The sequence below is a fragment of the Dreissena polymorpha genome, chromosome 14 (assembly GCF_020536995.1).
Source record: "Dreissena polymorpha isolate Duluth1 chromosome 14, UMN_Dpol_1.0, whole genome shotgun sequence".
NCBI classification, from domain to species: Eukaryota; Metazoa; Mollusca; class Bivalvia; order Myida; family Dreissenidae; genus Dreissena; species Dreissena polymorpha.
The window spans coordinates 56810104-56825952 of NC_068368.1; the positions used below are offsets into that span (position 1 = coordinate 56810104).

Genomic DNA, 15849 nt, shown 5'->3' on the forward strand with positions numbered 1-15849 from the left:
ACAAAGTTGTACAATTTATACATGCGGTGTAGTTTAAAAGTAACAGCAGGAAGTACATTATCAGTAATAAAAAGATAATAATATATTTGTTCACAGTATATGATTTAATTATATAAAATGCGAGCCAAATATATACATTTCTATATGTGTTACCCCGTCTATAACTTCTTTGGTGAGTTGATTTATAACAGAGAGTTGTCCTAGATCAATAGTCGGTGCATTTTCATCCACTGTGATGTCATGCCCACCGTTTTTGCTGGTAAATAACAGATTCTTTGGAGGTTTTACCCTGTCAACAATGCGTTTAGTCAATGTTTGGTTTATATACATGGAAGGTACTCCAGTATCTGTACACGTGATAGTTACAACAAGTGATGACGCCTCTTTGGGAATAGTGCTTCTGACCTGAGACGAAACATTAAGGAAATATCAATATCAATAAGTGCTTCTGACCTGAGACGAAACATTAAGGAAATATCAATATCAATAAGTATCCTCACCGAAACCATTCACAATCACAATGTAAACCAAATTGTATATTGATGAGATATAATTAAGATACAAAAATATGTGTTCAATATTCAATATTCAATTAAATACATCATCGGTTTACCTTAATGGTCATTTCACCTTGAGCAATAGCCAGTACATCGGACGGAGTGAGTGTACAGTTATGCGTTTGAAAACCTGGACGTTTCAAATTGTCTGGGTCTTCAACCGTGACGATGTTAACGATACTTCCTGGAACAGCATCGCGTTGAAGCTAGATTATAATATAAAACAAAACGGTTGTATGATAATAAGAATGAGTATGTATATGAAGGCGGAGTAATATTGTAAAATACGTCATTTATAAGCTGTGCAAAGAAATAATTCAAAGGTACGCTGGAAAACATGTAAAAGCAATTAATTATACCCACTTTCCATAATTACAAACACATTAAACGTTTACCTCTGAACTTGTTAAAACAATGTTGCTTGGTTTTTCATTCAAATCTTTTACTTCTATTGTAAATGTTTTTGTCAAAGATAATGGTATTTCTCCACTGTCCGTCGATCGGACAGTGACATTGTAACTTCGTTTGGTTTCGTAGTCTAAGCCGGCTTTTACGATCAGTTTATTTCCCACCGTCGTGAAGAATTCCCAATTCGTCAGTATTTGATATTTGTGCTTGTCTCCAACATCTTCGTCCTTGGTTACAAAAGTTCCTATGACGAAATTTGGGGTGTTTTCAGGGACTTCTTTAACTGCCGTATCAAGAATGATGTCCTGAGCAATATAATTTAAAATGCATTCATTAGATTCATACATTTCCAAATACTATAAAAGACGTACAATTGTATTTCCCAGTGAAGACAAACAAATGGAGCAATCAGCAATACTTGAAGCTTTTAAAACTATATGTATTAAGACATACGCATGTATAACTAGTTTGCATACACTGAAGTATACGTATTCGTGTACAGAATGGAACTTACATATGGTGGTTCGTTGGAATTCATTAGTGTGAACTTGAATTCCCCCGTTGCAAAGAGCGACCCTTTGTCTGATGCCTTTGTGCGCAGCACAATTGGACTTTTTGATGTTTCATAGTCAAGTTTCTTGTTTAATAGTATGCTTGCTGTACAAAGTGTTCCGTTAATCATTGATCCCTGTAAAACATGTCAATATTAGATGGGAATATGCACAGAAGCTAAAGCTTCAATAAAATCTTATGAAAATTACAATTACGCAACGCCATGCTACATTACGTTTGTCATTACATTCAATGTTATGATTTGCAATGACCGTTCCAAGGTGGTAATCTCAGATTTAAACAATTTGCGTTTGTGTTTGTCATGTGCTCATGCCCAGTTAAGGATTGGTGGTAAAATGGTAACTTGCCATAAACAAAGAATTTCATAGAGAAGATAAATATAAACAAATCCACGCATGATGATGAAACTTTTACTTGTACATGGAACTTTAAACGTTAAGCCATTTTATAGTTAAATCTTTCTTATATACATACAGTTCTAATAGAACGCAAAGGGCTCATGCTGCAATTCAATCCTTGAATCTTGAACACATCCATTCCAGTGGTTATTTCCAAGCCTAAACGTTCGTTGACATCTTCATCAGCTATATTCAGACGACAGACGGCAGACCCAATTGTAGTATTTTCAAGTAAAATCGGTAGATCTATCAACGTTATTGCGCTTGGCCTTTCATTTACATCCAACACAACCAAAGAGTAATTTTCCGATACCTGCAAAATATTTTGTTTAATAAATATGCATCAATAAATGTGAAACATATTCTTTGTTTATCTGGACATACCCGTTTATAGCTCTAAAATACTTTGTATTATAGATTTATGTTACCCAACGAAATGACTTTAAATCGAACGATTGTAGAGAGTGTATTAACTTAAGTTCGAAAATATTCTAGTTATACATACTGATAGAGGTGGACTTCCATTATCCGTAGCAGAAATTGTAAACGATATCATTGCTTTTGACTCGAAATCTATATTCCCGTTGACAATTATATCAGTGCCGTTTACAGACAATGTGCTGGCATCATTTGTTGAGAACAACAGAGTCTGGCCGACATCAGAATCTCGTGCGGATACCTTGCCAATTACAGTTCCCACAGGTGTGTTCTCTTTTACAGCAGTGCCTTTGAAAAATAATATCTTAAGATGCATTCGAGCCGTTCAACAATTCATAAGTAAAAACTGCGATTTCCTTGGAAGATTCTAACGTCGGCGGAATTTGATTGAATAATGTTTATGTTTGTTGATGTTCTATAAAACATAAATGGAAAATGTAGACAAATTACAGTGTTTAAACACCATGCTATTTCGAATAAGCAATGACATTTTTATTATAAAATGATGTTTTGTCATGGTACTTGTCAAATATTACACGAACCATGTCGCCAATATCGCAATTAAGCGAACAAAAACTGAATATTTTAAAGTGAAACAAACTCTGTTTCAAAGGTACATAACTTAATGAGAGTGCCATAGCATTAATGTTTAAAGGGTAATGACTATTTAACTTACACGATACTTAACAGATGTTACAACACACTAATTAAAAAATATCATGTATTTTTATTAAAAAGAATTGCGATTAAATGCCAGTTATAATAAGTTGATTTAACACTGCAATTGATTCATAAAAATACAGCAAAGACACGAAATGAATCTCCATTTTCTTATCAAAGCTGAACAGTACGTTGAAAACAGCAGTAACCTTTTTGCGTATTGTTACGTGTGCATATAAGTTAATGCGGTTCTGTTGACATATCTTCTTAACGATAATTTAATAAGTGAAACAACCTGTAAAACGCAATTGTTCAGGTGGTTCATTAACGTCCTTGACGTAGACTGAAACTGTAAACGTCGACGAGAGTGGTGGTACGCCATTGTCAACAACGAGGACAGGTACGGTGTATGTGTGCTGTTTTTCAAAATCCAATGACGACTGTCCAGTCTGTAAAAAATATATTTTACATTGTAAATTTGTAAATGTTATATTGTAAACTGTGTTTGTTTGAAGCTTATAGTATGAATTTTTTGCATTGTTCGTGAACATAACTCAGTTTGTTTGAATCGCATCAAACAATTTTGATACAATTAAACCTTACCATACCATAGCGACATTTCATTCAGTCAATTTAAATGACATATGTATTGTTCACACAATATTCCAAAATATTTGTCATTAGATCATGATTTGAGATTGGTGTTTTGTCGTTTATATTACGTAACTTTTTAAGGTATATTAATAATCAATATTCTTATATCGATATTCATCAGATATATTCAAGTTTCTAGTTGTAAAAAATGGTATATTTGTTATAATTGGCTTACCTTTAAAAGATTGCTTTCAATATAGAATTGACTGACATTGGCATCAAGTAGTTTAAACGTAAACGCCTGCTGTTTCGTAAATTTGTTGTCAGGATCGGTAACCATGAACTCGCCAATACAATGGTTCGGCTTGGTGTTTTCTGGAACCTTAAACCAATTTTGGTCAAATGTTCATCGTTACAGCACGGCATAACTAACCTAAATCTTATTGTTAGTTCTGTTGCAAAATACCACTTTAAGTAACGCGAACAGGCTTACATTGTTTTAATGAGTTTCAATGATGCAATAGGGTAAATATGCAATAACTCAGGTAAATAATAAAATCTTCAACGAATACATGACTTATGCTTACAAAAAAGCATAAAACCAATGAAAGCTTACCTCGCTGATGTTCAGATGCAAGCCAGTTGGCGCTTCATTTACATCAGATATTCTAATTTCATATCGCTGTTGAAAGGTTTGCGTTGGTACACCGTTATCGGTTACGTTCACATAGATTGTATAAAAAGATTGCTCCTCAAAATCCAGGTTCGCAGCACTAGTTACCTGTAAAATAACCACAGCATAACACAAATTAATCAGTCATCATTTACGCAGTAATTAATAAAGCTATTTTATGTACATGAATGATGATGCTTTGCAAGTATCCACACAAACAAGTCGTTTAAATGACTAGCACAGTGTTATAAGTACCTGCATTTCAAAATAAATGAATAATCAAATTGATCTAAAGATAATGGCCTTACAGATCATTACCCAGCTTGACATTAATTATGTGTATATATACTTGCCAAACATCTAAAATTAGCTTAAGGCATTAACAAAAATAAAATAATGACGTAAACGAGCAATCGTTTAGGGTTCACATAATGTCAATAATAAAAGTATCTTAACCTTGCCTAGAATCCTTCAAAATACAGTTATAACATAAACATACCCGTAGTTCGTTTCCCGAAACGTAAAACGCTGAATACCCTTCAACTATTGTGAAAATATACGACTGCCCTTTATCTCTGTCAGTAACTGAAAGGACCCCAAGCGTTTGGTCTCGTGTGTTCTCTTGAACAGTTACAGCTGAAGAATTTTTGTTGTTCAGTAATAAAGCCTAAATTAGACAAAGCAATTATATTTAGAATACAAAACAACGTATACGATACATGCGTTTTGCCAGCAAAAGTCAATAAGACGCTTCATTGCATTTAAATAAAAGAACACTCGTCCTAGATTAAAAGTTCGGTGTGTGACACTAATGCAATGACAAATGTCATGTGTTTCATTTCAAAATTCTAAAATGTTTACTGCCCATAATTTGACCACCAAAGCAAGTTAAAAAAAAAAACTTACTGTTGGAATATCGTTAGCGTCAACAATCATTAATGTTATATTCTTTCGTAACTGAACGCCTTTGGAATCAGTTGCAATTAATTCAAAACTTATTTGTGACATTTCTTCAAAATCGTATGCGACCCCTGCACGAAGATCACCGGAACATCGTACTCCCTGAAACAATCTTCAAACTTATATTTATATTTATCAACATATTCAAAATAATGTTTCAATTATTACAACATTCTATCGTTTTATTGATTACATCCTAATTAAGGCATGCAGTGGTAACCATGAAACTATCAATGATTAAACAACGATATATTAATGTTTCAATCATACAAAATAACAGTGCTAATCTTTGGTATTGTTTACGTCTATTTGTTACTGCATGACGTTATTATTCTAGAGAAATTCGCTCCCTGAACTCATAAAACGGTGTAAAAAGCATTAAATAAAATAAAAATCGTTGGTGTGCGTAAAATTATCGATATGTATTGGCTCATGCACCGCAAGAAAAAATATGAACTTTCTATGATCAATCATGAATTGAAATCGAGAATCTACAAAAATCAACAAATATCCTCTGTTATTTGCTCTAGCGCACATAATGTTTCATGTCATTAAGTCTGAGGGTTTTTTTCCCACTTAAATATACAAAGATGAATAAGGATAATGAAATGAAGACTTTATCCGAACCTTCGTAGTAGGTATACACTGTTGGTTTTTTATCACAACATCGTTCGTCAAAACAACAAAGTCGACAGTGTCTTCATTGTCCTCGTCAGTAGCAATAACACGCCCAATGGAGGTGAGCGCCGGAAGATTCTCTGTCCACATTCGGTTGGTCGTCTGCAAACTGGATATTACTTTCCGCAGTTGGTGCAATTTTCATGGAGTTCGGCGCTTCATTGACATCAGTAATGTTTATGGAAATTTGCTGTGTTAACTTGAAAGAAAACATAGTCTTTTATGAATTACACCATTTGGATATTTCGAGTGTTCAGAAATGACCAAGCAATCGATGCCAAGGGGTTTACATAATAGATTATGATCCAAGTTTTATGTTTTATTTTTTTATTGTAGCTATTTGGTTCCTTGGTGGTGTATATAAACCAACGCGGCATTTATCTAAATATAAAGCCCTGAAAAGAATTAACATTGGTTTATTATATAAGCAAAGAATTATATAGTTTATATTTTTGTTTTTTAAAATTACCGATTTTGACGGAATTCCATTATCGTATGCTGTTATAAACAACTGATACAAATTTCTGGTCTCATAATCAAGTGGGACTGCAGTAACAAGTCCATTGCAACAATTTTAAAATCGGCTTGAGTTCGTGGTAAATGTAAGAGTTTGTCCAGCGTCCTACATCTATTCCAACTATCGATGCGAGTTGGTAGCCCGTCTTTACATTCTCCTCAGCAATATACGAGCTGAGGATTATTTCCTTAGGCGGATCATTTACGTCAACGACATCAACGTCCAAAACAAAAATCTTTTCCAGCAATGGGGTTCCATTGTCAACGACTTTAATCGGAAGATTGTAACGATTCCTTGTTTCGTAATCTATTTTACAACCTTGAGTTGATGAACAGTTGCTCCTCACCTAAAAAGCAAGCATGCCAAAGTGGCGTCCTTAATAGTACAATTTAATGTACATACATTGTCAATAAGTACACCTTTAAAAGTCATTACACAAACCGTCGACGAATAAATACAATTCAAAAAATGATTACAACTGCGTGTATTATTAACGTAATGGAAGTGTTGACTACGTAATAACGTCTATAGATTAGTCCACCTTTATCGTATGTCAAAATCAAACCTTAACATACTTTTAACAAATCTCCGTCGATAGCAAAAGCATCAAAACCATCCAGTAATTCAAAAGAGTGATTCTTTGCAACATCCACATCTACCGCAGTGAGTTTCCCGATAGTTGTATTGTATGCACTCATTTCATCCACCTTTTAATGTACAACGATTACAGTGTATTACAACATAAAAAGTTAAAACAGATTTTAATCTTAACTACACATTTGATAAAATTATTCATGTCAAACTGGTAAAACGATATTATTTTACCCGTAATCTTTAAATTAAATGACAAAAAACACGCTCAGCTTTACAAATTAAAACATTCGATAATAGAATAAGTGATTTTCTTTAAAGTAAAAAATATATGTTATGTCTTATTCTTTATAAATCTATGGGTGTTACCTTGTTGTTGGATATTGTTAGTTGTGCTGGTAACTCGTTTTGATCAATGACATTTATGGTAAAATCTTTAGAAATGGTAGAATTTGCAGAATCAGCAACCAGTACGTTAATCGTGAACTCTGAACCCGTTTCAAAATCAATTTTTGAATCTGAAATAAACTACACATTAGGCAAAAGAACACTTAGATGTTCGCAAAAGTTCAACATACTCAATTTTACTCATCGAATTCGAATAAAAAACAAACGTGTCGTAAATTCAGAAATAAATCATTAGCTATTGTAGTATAACTTATCAATAACTTCAAATATTTCTAATTTAAAGAATAACTGCAATACCTAATACCTTTTGTCGACTTTAAAACTCCGCCACTTTCGACGATAAACTGACTACTTCCAGTAATTGTGAACACGTGAGTGTCGACATCGTCCTCGTCGTTGCAAACAAATTTTCCAAGAAATTCATCTTGCGAGTTCTCTCTGACATTTATTTCATCGGAACTAAATCTAAGAGCCTGGTGCAAACAAACAAAATTTAATGGAATATTAATGACACGTTTATTGTATTTACAGGTATGCTGGTATTCAAACAGGTGTCAACAATACACACTAATCCAAATTATAATACAGAAAATTAAACAGAAAAGAATTTAATTATCGTCGACCGATTTGAATAATTATTTAAATTAACGCTTACAGTTGGTGGATCGTTTTTGTCGAAGACAGTTGCTCGGATTGTAATGACCCCGTTCCGTTGTCCATCTAAGAGGGTTTCTAGTTCCAAATCGATGAACGGCCTCCGTTCGTAGTTAATATCACCAACGCTCACAATGTCACACGTGCATGTAGTAACAGTATTAACCTTAAAAATGGATGCGTGTGCATTTACAACAAAACAATTTGTTTATTAAAGTTCGTTATAAAAAATGTAGATTTTTTTTAAGTATTTGTGTTAACTTTTTTCATTGAAATATTTTTTCAACAGACAAACTACTTATAAAGGAAATTGACAAAGTTTGGAACATACTATACATTTTACCTTTATATCAAGCTTAATGTTCAAAATTGATATCTAACATTCAAAATGCGTATCAATAAAATACGTTTTTAACGAGTAATTGCAATGTTCGTACCTGGTTGCATAAAAAGTTTGCGATTCCAAAGACCTCAGCACCATGAAGTACTTTAAGCTTCATATCTCTGTTGTTTCCATTCAATGAAAGAATTACATATGCAACCTTCGTTCCCGTTTCCACATTTTCATCAAGTTCAATTTTATTTTCTTCAAATGGTCGATTTGCATTTTCAGATGTTATTCTTAATTGAATAATGTCTTTCCCGACCACATTCAACGTAATGTTTTTCTGTATCTGAAAACATATTATCGTAAACGCAACATACTCCCAAAAATGTATAAAGAAGTTAGCTACTTTACAACTGATCGATAAGTTATCTCATTTTCTATTATAATTGTTCGAAGCATATATTATATACAAAGCCAAAAACTGTTTCTGGTGACCATAACATATTTTTAAAAACTTATTGTAATCAAGATAAAGTTCTAAAAGAAACGAAACATGTTTTGAGTTTTTTGCATAACCATATACATGTATTACTTATTTCAACGACCTACCGAAAGTGGAGGTATTCCATCGTCTGACGCCACCACAGAAATATTAATAACATCACCAATCGAGATGATAGAATCACCGAGCAGTGTCACTTGTCCATGATTTGACACATTGACCACACTGTTTGGGTGGGTCATTTGAAACGTGTGTGTTTGGTTAGTATCTTTGTCATCAACAGATAGTGTTCCAATAAGCGTTCCAGCAGCTGAATTTCGGATAATTCTATTTCCTGTAATAACATACAAAATGCTCAACAGTCTGGATTTTTGTTTGTTTTGTTGTTTGTTGTTGTTGTTGTTTCTATGAGGCAAAATGAGACTTTTAAACTAAAATTGAAATGCATTTAATAAAGATCCGTGTATATACGAGGATCTTCTGGTGACCAAAATGTTTCCAGGTAACTAATGCACGTGTGATACCGAAAACACAAAACAACGCGTTAGAGAATTAATATAATTAAACTCAACTGACCAGATATTGAAATAGTCCTTGGTGCTTCGTTCAAGTCATTCACTAAAAGTGTAAGACTTAATATCGCTGAGCTGGGCGGTGATCCGTTATCTGTTACTTCCACATTTAGCAAATATTGGCTTTTGGCTTCAAAATCAAGAATGCCTCTTACCTAAAATAGTTCAGTTGAGCTTTAAATTTTATCATTTTATCATGAGTTCACTAGTTACACACTATTTGCTACATTATATAAATTACAATGTGTTAGTGTTTGTCTGGTTTGTTTTGTTTCCTTTTTCTTACAGACGTCGTCGTACGAAAAAGAAGTACAAAAGTTATTCGTTTTCATAACCACTTCGCACTGTTATGTTTTGTTTTTCCTTCAAATGCTATCTAAATAAGAATAAGAAAACTTTTAAAGGTGAGTTTTATTGTTAAATTATCGGAAACTGGTATCGCTAGGATATGTGCAATATAAGTGTAGAGTAAAATGTTCGTTTAAAGTATGAATTGTTGTTTTCTAATAAATGTGCGTGTCGTACAATACAAATTATTAAACATATATAACAATAAATAAGGAAATTACCAGTAACTTGTTCCCATCTGTTATAAATGTTTCATCCCCGACTGTCCTGTAAGAATGTGTCTGCTGCATATCTTCATCTACCGTAGACAAAGATGCAACCACAGTCCCTTTTGGACTATTTTCATTTACCTGCATTATAAAGAAAATGCACAGTATATCAAGCAATTAAGGAATCTATTTTTACCGCAGTGAAATCAAATATATATTTTCTTATTTAGTCAGGTAAGACGTTATTCGCTTGTTGAACTTAAGCTATGTCGTATCAATACGTATTATAATACAAATGAAAGTTGTTTTAGACCATAAATATTTTTTTAATATTCATGTATGCTTTTCAAATCACAAAATAATTTATTGATTTTACCGAAGTCGCATTTATTGACAGACTCGTAGCCGGCTCATTTACATCGTCAACGATTATTGTAAATATCTTAGAATACGTCGAGGATGGCCAGCCATCATCTGTCACAACCAAGGTAATCGTTAAGTTTTCTAAACGGGCTTCGTAGTTTAAGTTTGCCACCTGTGTCACCTGGAATATTGACATCATTGAAGATAATTTCAGCAGTAATATTGATTTCTAGGAATAGTAAAATTTCTGAAGCATAATCTTTCACAATCTGTAATTCTTTAATTTAAGTCATATGTCCAAGTCACTATACAAAAAAGAACACACACAAATCAGCACAATATTACATCATTAACGACATAAGCTTAGTTTGATTGTTTAAACGTCTTGGCACCATATTTTATTTTGACATTTGAATGGTAAAACTACACGATTGTAAAATGAATACTGAAACTGCTTCGAAACTGTCATTACATGAAAAAGTGAAAGATTTCAATTAATTATTTACAATAAGTTAAATCAAGTGTAAACATGGCTTATAACCATGCTAGAAATGCTGTCTCTTCTATCAAAATACTATGTACATCTATGTTATTAAATTTAATTTCTATCTTACCCATAACACGTTTTTCGTTACATTAAAATAGCCATTAACCAATGCAGATGAATGCTCGATAGCAAAGGTGTAATTCTGCCCAGCGTCCTTATCAACGGCCTTCAAAGATCCAACAGCTAAGTTCTTTGTGTTTTCAGGAATGTGAAGTTTGTCTAAGTTTTTGTCATCTATCAAAATGTCCTGAAAAACATTTGATAATTTCATTCCCTTTTCGGGTGTAATATATTTCGATGCATACTATAATACGGATTCAAATAAAACAAAATTATAAATTGCATAGCAGACTAAGCATGTTGAATAATACTAATTAAATGACCGTTCGATGGGATGTACGCAAAATTCATAACTCTTTATTGCAAAGAAATGTCTGATCACTCATCGAGCAATATTAAATATATGTTATATATCTATCATGGAATATGTTACTTACACTCGGCTTTTGATTGACATCTGTGATATGTATAATCATATTCGTAGTTGATGATAGTCCAGATTCGTCAGTTATACTCATTGTTACATTGTAAAGACTGCGAACAGCAGCATTCAGTTCCCTCACTGCTAGGATACTGAAGTTGCATCTCGTGGACCCAGACAATGCCTTCAATAAATAACCCGTTATTAAAAAGAAACTTAGGTTTTTGATTAAAACATATAATAATTTCGAAACAAAAACACAGCCCAAACAAAATGTGCTAGCGTGTGCATACCACAGTTGTACAGACGAGGTCGCTGAAAATGAACATTTCTGATGGGTCCACCAAATGTGCTGTTAGTTTTGCACCACGATCAGGGTCTGACACTTCAAAAATTGACGCAGGAATTGATACGGCTGTATTCTCGGCAATTGAAATCGAGTCATATTTAACGGCAAATACTGGTTTTTCCTTCTCGTCCAGAACGTATACTCTGATGACATCTTCATTCTATGACGGTATAAAAATATATATAAGTTTTGCTCAAATCTCTATACACACCGGCAAACAGACAAGTACACTTGTTATTCAATTACATTGTTGTATGTATTACACAATTGTGTTTCTGGTTGCTTAACGCTTAAAGAGACACCACAACAGTATAATATTGTCTAGATCTGCTTGAACAATTTTGCAGTCATACATATTGTGAACGGGTTAATAATGTTTAGCATTTCTGTAAATATATACTTATTTAAAAGATCGACGTTTGTCCGTTACAAGCAAGGCTTTCATTGATTATTGATTATTCCGTACCAAAAACACTCGTTGTTTTGCAAAAAAAGACCCTGGTTGGTTGCGTTTATTAAGTCGAATACGATATGTACAGTGAATACATAATTATGGGACTTGTATTACCACTCCAGGCGGTGTACTTGTGTCTACAACTTTTATTCTAATCCTGTAGCTTCTCAGCTTTTCGAAATCCAGCGGTTGCTTCGTGGCCAGCTTGTTACCGTCCAGAATTTCGAAGACGGCTACGTTTGGTCAAGCAATGAAAATGTAAGATCGGCAACACTATCTTCGTCTACCGCATTTAGGTTTCCTTAAAATATTTTTTATGATTTTTTTAAGATTGCCTAACTGAATGGAGTAAACATGAACGTTCGCCATACACAAAAAAATAACCAGGAGTTTGGTTTATAATTTTCGAATCCGTATTATTTCATAAATACCGAATAGTGACTTTGTTCCTATTAATAAAAATTAAATCACATTAAAACATCGAGCAAGTGTTCACTACTCATAGCGTGCAGTATTAATTTTTCACGATCACAATCATATTTATAGAAAATTCTGCCACATTCATGCAGCAATACCAACAAAGTGCAGCACGCAACAAACCAATTGTATTATTGTCAGATTAAAAATCTAATGATAACTTATAGTGTTAAATGTTTGGCTATACCTACAACTGTCCCAACAGGCTGGTTTTCCTTTATCACATCCAGGTCCAACTTAATATTTGTTGGCGGATCATTAACGTCCAGAAGCAGGATAGTGAAGACGTCAGTCCTCTGTTGCCTCGGAAATCCGCTGTCAAGTGTGAGTACGGTAACTGTCAAAAATCGATCTTGTTCGTAGTCCAGCTTACACGCGCTTGTACCGCATATAAACGCGGATTCTTTCACCTATATAATGACAGAATTGAAGCACACAAAAACTGCATTTACTTAAGATTCAATATTTTTCAGTTTTTATTTAACAATGTGCCATTTATTTATTCACAAATGCTCCTGATGCATATCAACGTCTAATTGATGAATGTTTTCAAGAATGCAAACCTGAAAAAGTAAATAGTTGAAATATTTCCATGTTCCTAATTCGTCAGTTTCGCAATAAACAAACTAAGGATTTAATTATCAGCCTAAAATGTATGCACGTGATATTCTGTTTGAACTACTTTAGGTTTGAACATTTTTCTACAAGTAAATCTGCACAAACAAGTGTGCGTCTGTGCTTTATAAAAATGCAACTACAAACCAGCAGCTTATTTCCATCGATTTTAAACCGCCCACGGGCATCATCAGGTAAGGTATACGTGAATGTTTGTTTTGTGTCCTTGACATTGTCTGGGTCTTCAGTGCTCAACTCGCCGACAAGAGTGCCTTCCGGACTATTCTCCTCAATCTACGCATTCAACAGACACATATAGATATATGTAGATATTTTAATAAATGTCTCAGATTAAAGAGATTTAAGAATTGAATAACGATACAAAACCATTTTTTTAACTGGAAATTCAATTCGATTAGTTTCGTTTACTCTTTGCTTAACTCTTTATCGTTCACGTGAATATGATATATTTATTCTTCATACAGAAATCGTTCAGCGTAACTTTTGTAAGTAATATAATATATTTAAATACATGCTTGCATCTTCATTAAAGACTACTTAACACTTCACAAAGTCGTGAATCACTTACCACAGTATTTGTAATCGAAGTCGTCGACGGCTTTTCATTTACATCTACCACATAAATTACCAACGGAAAAACTACCATCTGTTCTGGGACCGCATTATCGGTAATCCGGACAAACACATCGTATCGGTTGACAAGTTCAAAGTCGATCCTCGCGGTACTTAGTATCTAGATAACAAATAAAATGATAGAACTATACGAGAATTTAAGAAAACAAAACGGACTTAGTTCAGATAAATTATATGAACAAATAAAATTGTGTCAAAGCTTTCGTTCCTGTCTCGTTTTCTTATTGATGATTTCTTTATATCGGATCGAAAACAATATTGATTTCTATTCTGAATGTTGATTTTCATCATGAAGAAAACCTGCTTTAGAAGTACTGTGTACATTTGGATGAATATGGTTGTCTTATATTTAAAAACTATGGAAAATAAAATTTGTTAAGATAACTGTTCGGAGAATAGATGTCTGAATGCTTGCTGTTATCTAAATACTTCAAATGCCTTTCCAAGTTTATTATCTAGATCTCATCCAGTTGAAACACGCACAAAAACGAGAAAAATGTCACCTCCGATTGCATATAAAGCTCTGACAATAGAAACACAAATCAATATCCTTACATTAACAAAGTTGTACCTTTAATTTATTTCCGATGATAATAAATTGTCCAGCAGATGCTTGGCTCAACTCAAACACGTGGGTGTCCTGTTTGTCGTCATCTACAACTCCGAGATCACCAACGACAGCGTCCCGGGAGTTCTCCGTCACGTTAACAGCGTTCGTTGTTTTATTACCTATCGTCAATGCCTGAAATATGGTGTCCAACCCTCCATCAAAAGAATTTTTGTTAAGTGTTAAACAAGTTTTTGTTTTCACTTCAAATTAACAATAATATTCAAGAAATAATTTTTAAGTTACATTCTCTTACCACGTGTAAGTATATCTTATTAAATTTATTCACTAAATAAATACATCACATTATCCATGTTAACATTTATTACCATATTAACAAAAGTATTACATGCTTAGTGGTCCTTGCCGTATTAATAATTTGACTATGATATTTATTTATTTTGTTATATTTTTTGTACTTTTACCATTTTAAAGGGTCATGGACACAATTTTATTGTAGAAAGAGAGCAAAATGAATTCGCTCAGAAAATACATGCAACCAACATAAGGCCTATATTGTGTTACCGTGGGAACGTCGTTGACGTCTACAACGTTGACAGTGAAAGCACGTTTGACCTGGAGACCGGACTTATCCGACGCTGAAGCGTTTAATGTAAACGACTGCATCTTTTCAAAGTCAAACTGCTTAGTTATTTGTATTGGAACAGTACAGTAAACGTCTAATTCCTGAAAAGAACATTCTAAACATTTTGGCATCGATATACATTTGACAAAGCTGTGTTAAAATTTAAATTTGTTACACAATGTAACAAAGAAAAAAGGGAACGCTTAAAGGCGAACGCGGCATACTGAACGCGGTTTACAAAATATTACCGAACAGTTTAACCATAAACGAAGATTCGATAAATCCGACTTTTAATTTATGTTTAAATCATGTACTAAGGTTAATAAAATAAGCCATATATACATTTACTTAAAAAATCTTTATGATAAAAGTATTAACGCGTGTTCAATTGTAAATGTGAAACAAATTTGTCACACATATCAAAGAATAAATATATAAACCTAACAGTGTTCCATGAAGATCTTTATGTCCTAGTAGATTAACAATCTCAAGCGCTAATTTAAGAAATGTATTAACCATTAGCGTAACGCAGTTTTGTCGACCAAGGGCTATGTGTGCTGACACATCAGCATCAGCGAATATTTCAAGCTTCAGATTATCACCCATGTCAATGTCCATTGCCGACAATGTTCCCAAAACACCTGCAAT

At 33.4% G+C, this 15849-nt stretch overlaps 1 protein-coding gene across 1 annotated transcript in view; it reads right to left on the reverse strand.

Moving 5' to 3' along the window:
- LOC127857392 (protocadherin Fat 4-like) overlaps positions 1–15849 on the reverse strand; it is a 54086-nt gene that overhangs the window by 23582 nt on the left and 14655 nt on the right. Inside the window, exons 14-42 of the mRNA XM_052393788.1 lie at positions 15718–15842; positions 15141–15302; positions 14580–14750; positions 13944–14108; positions 13502–13648; positions 12931–13149; positions 11046–11225; positions 10445–10612; positions 10081–10209; positions 9516–9666; positions 9047–9273; positions 8547–8783; positions 8111–8275; positions 7760–7928; positions 7417–7565; positions 7032–7163; positions 6479–6802; positions 5889–6041; positions 5208–5363; positions 4801–4968; positions 4245–4409; positions 3864–4010; positions 3330–3483; positions 2442–2662; positions 2013–2249; positions 1480–1653; positions 953–1270; positions 614–763; positions 154–405 (exon numbers count right to left, since the gene is read on the reverse strand). Coding sequence (XP_052249748.1) covers positions 154–405; positions 614–763; positions 953–1270; positions 1480–1653; positions 2013–2249; positions 2442–2662; positions 3330–3483; positions 3864–4010; positions 4245–4409; positions 4801–4968; positions 5208–5363; positions 5889–6041; positions 6479–6802; positions 7032–7163; positions 7417–7565; positions 7760–7928; positions 8111–8275; positions 8547–8783; positions 9047–9273; positions 9516–9666; positions 10081–10209; positions 10445–10612; positions 11046–11225; positions 12931–13149; positions 13502–13648; positions 13944–14108; positions 14580–14750; positions 15141–15302; positions 15718–15842 — 5315 coding nt within the window. The remainder of the gene's footprint in view (positions 1–153; positions 406–613; positions 764–952; positions 1271–1479; positions 1654–2012; positions 2250–2441; positions 2663–3329; positions 3484–3863; positions 4011–4244; positions 4410–4800; positions 4969–5207; positions 5364–5888; positions 6042–6478; positions 6803–7031; positions 7164–7416; positions 7566–7759; positions 7929–8110; positions 8276–8546; positions 8784–9046; positions 9274–9515; positions 9667–10080; positions 10210–10444; positions 10613–11045; positions 11226–12930; positions 13150–13501; positions 13649–13943; positions 14109–14579; positions 14751–15140; positions 15303–15717; positions 15843–15849) is intronic.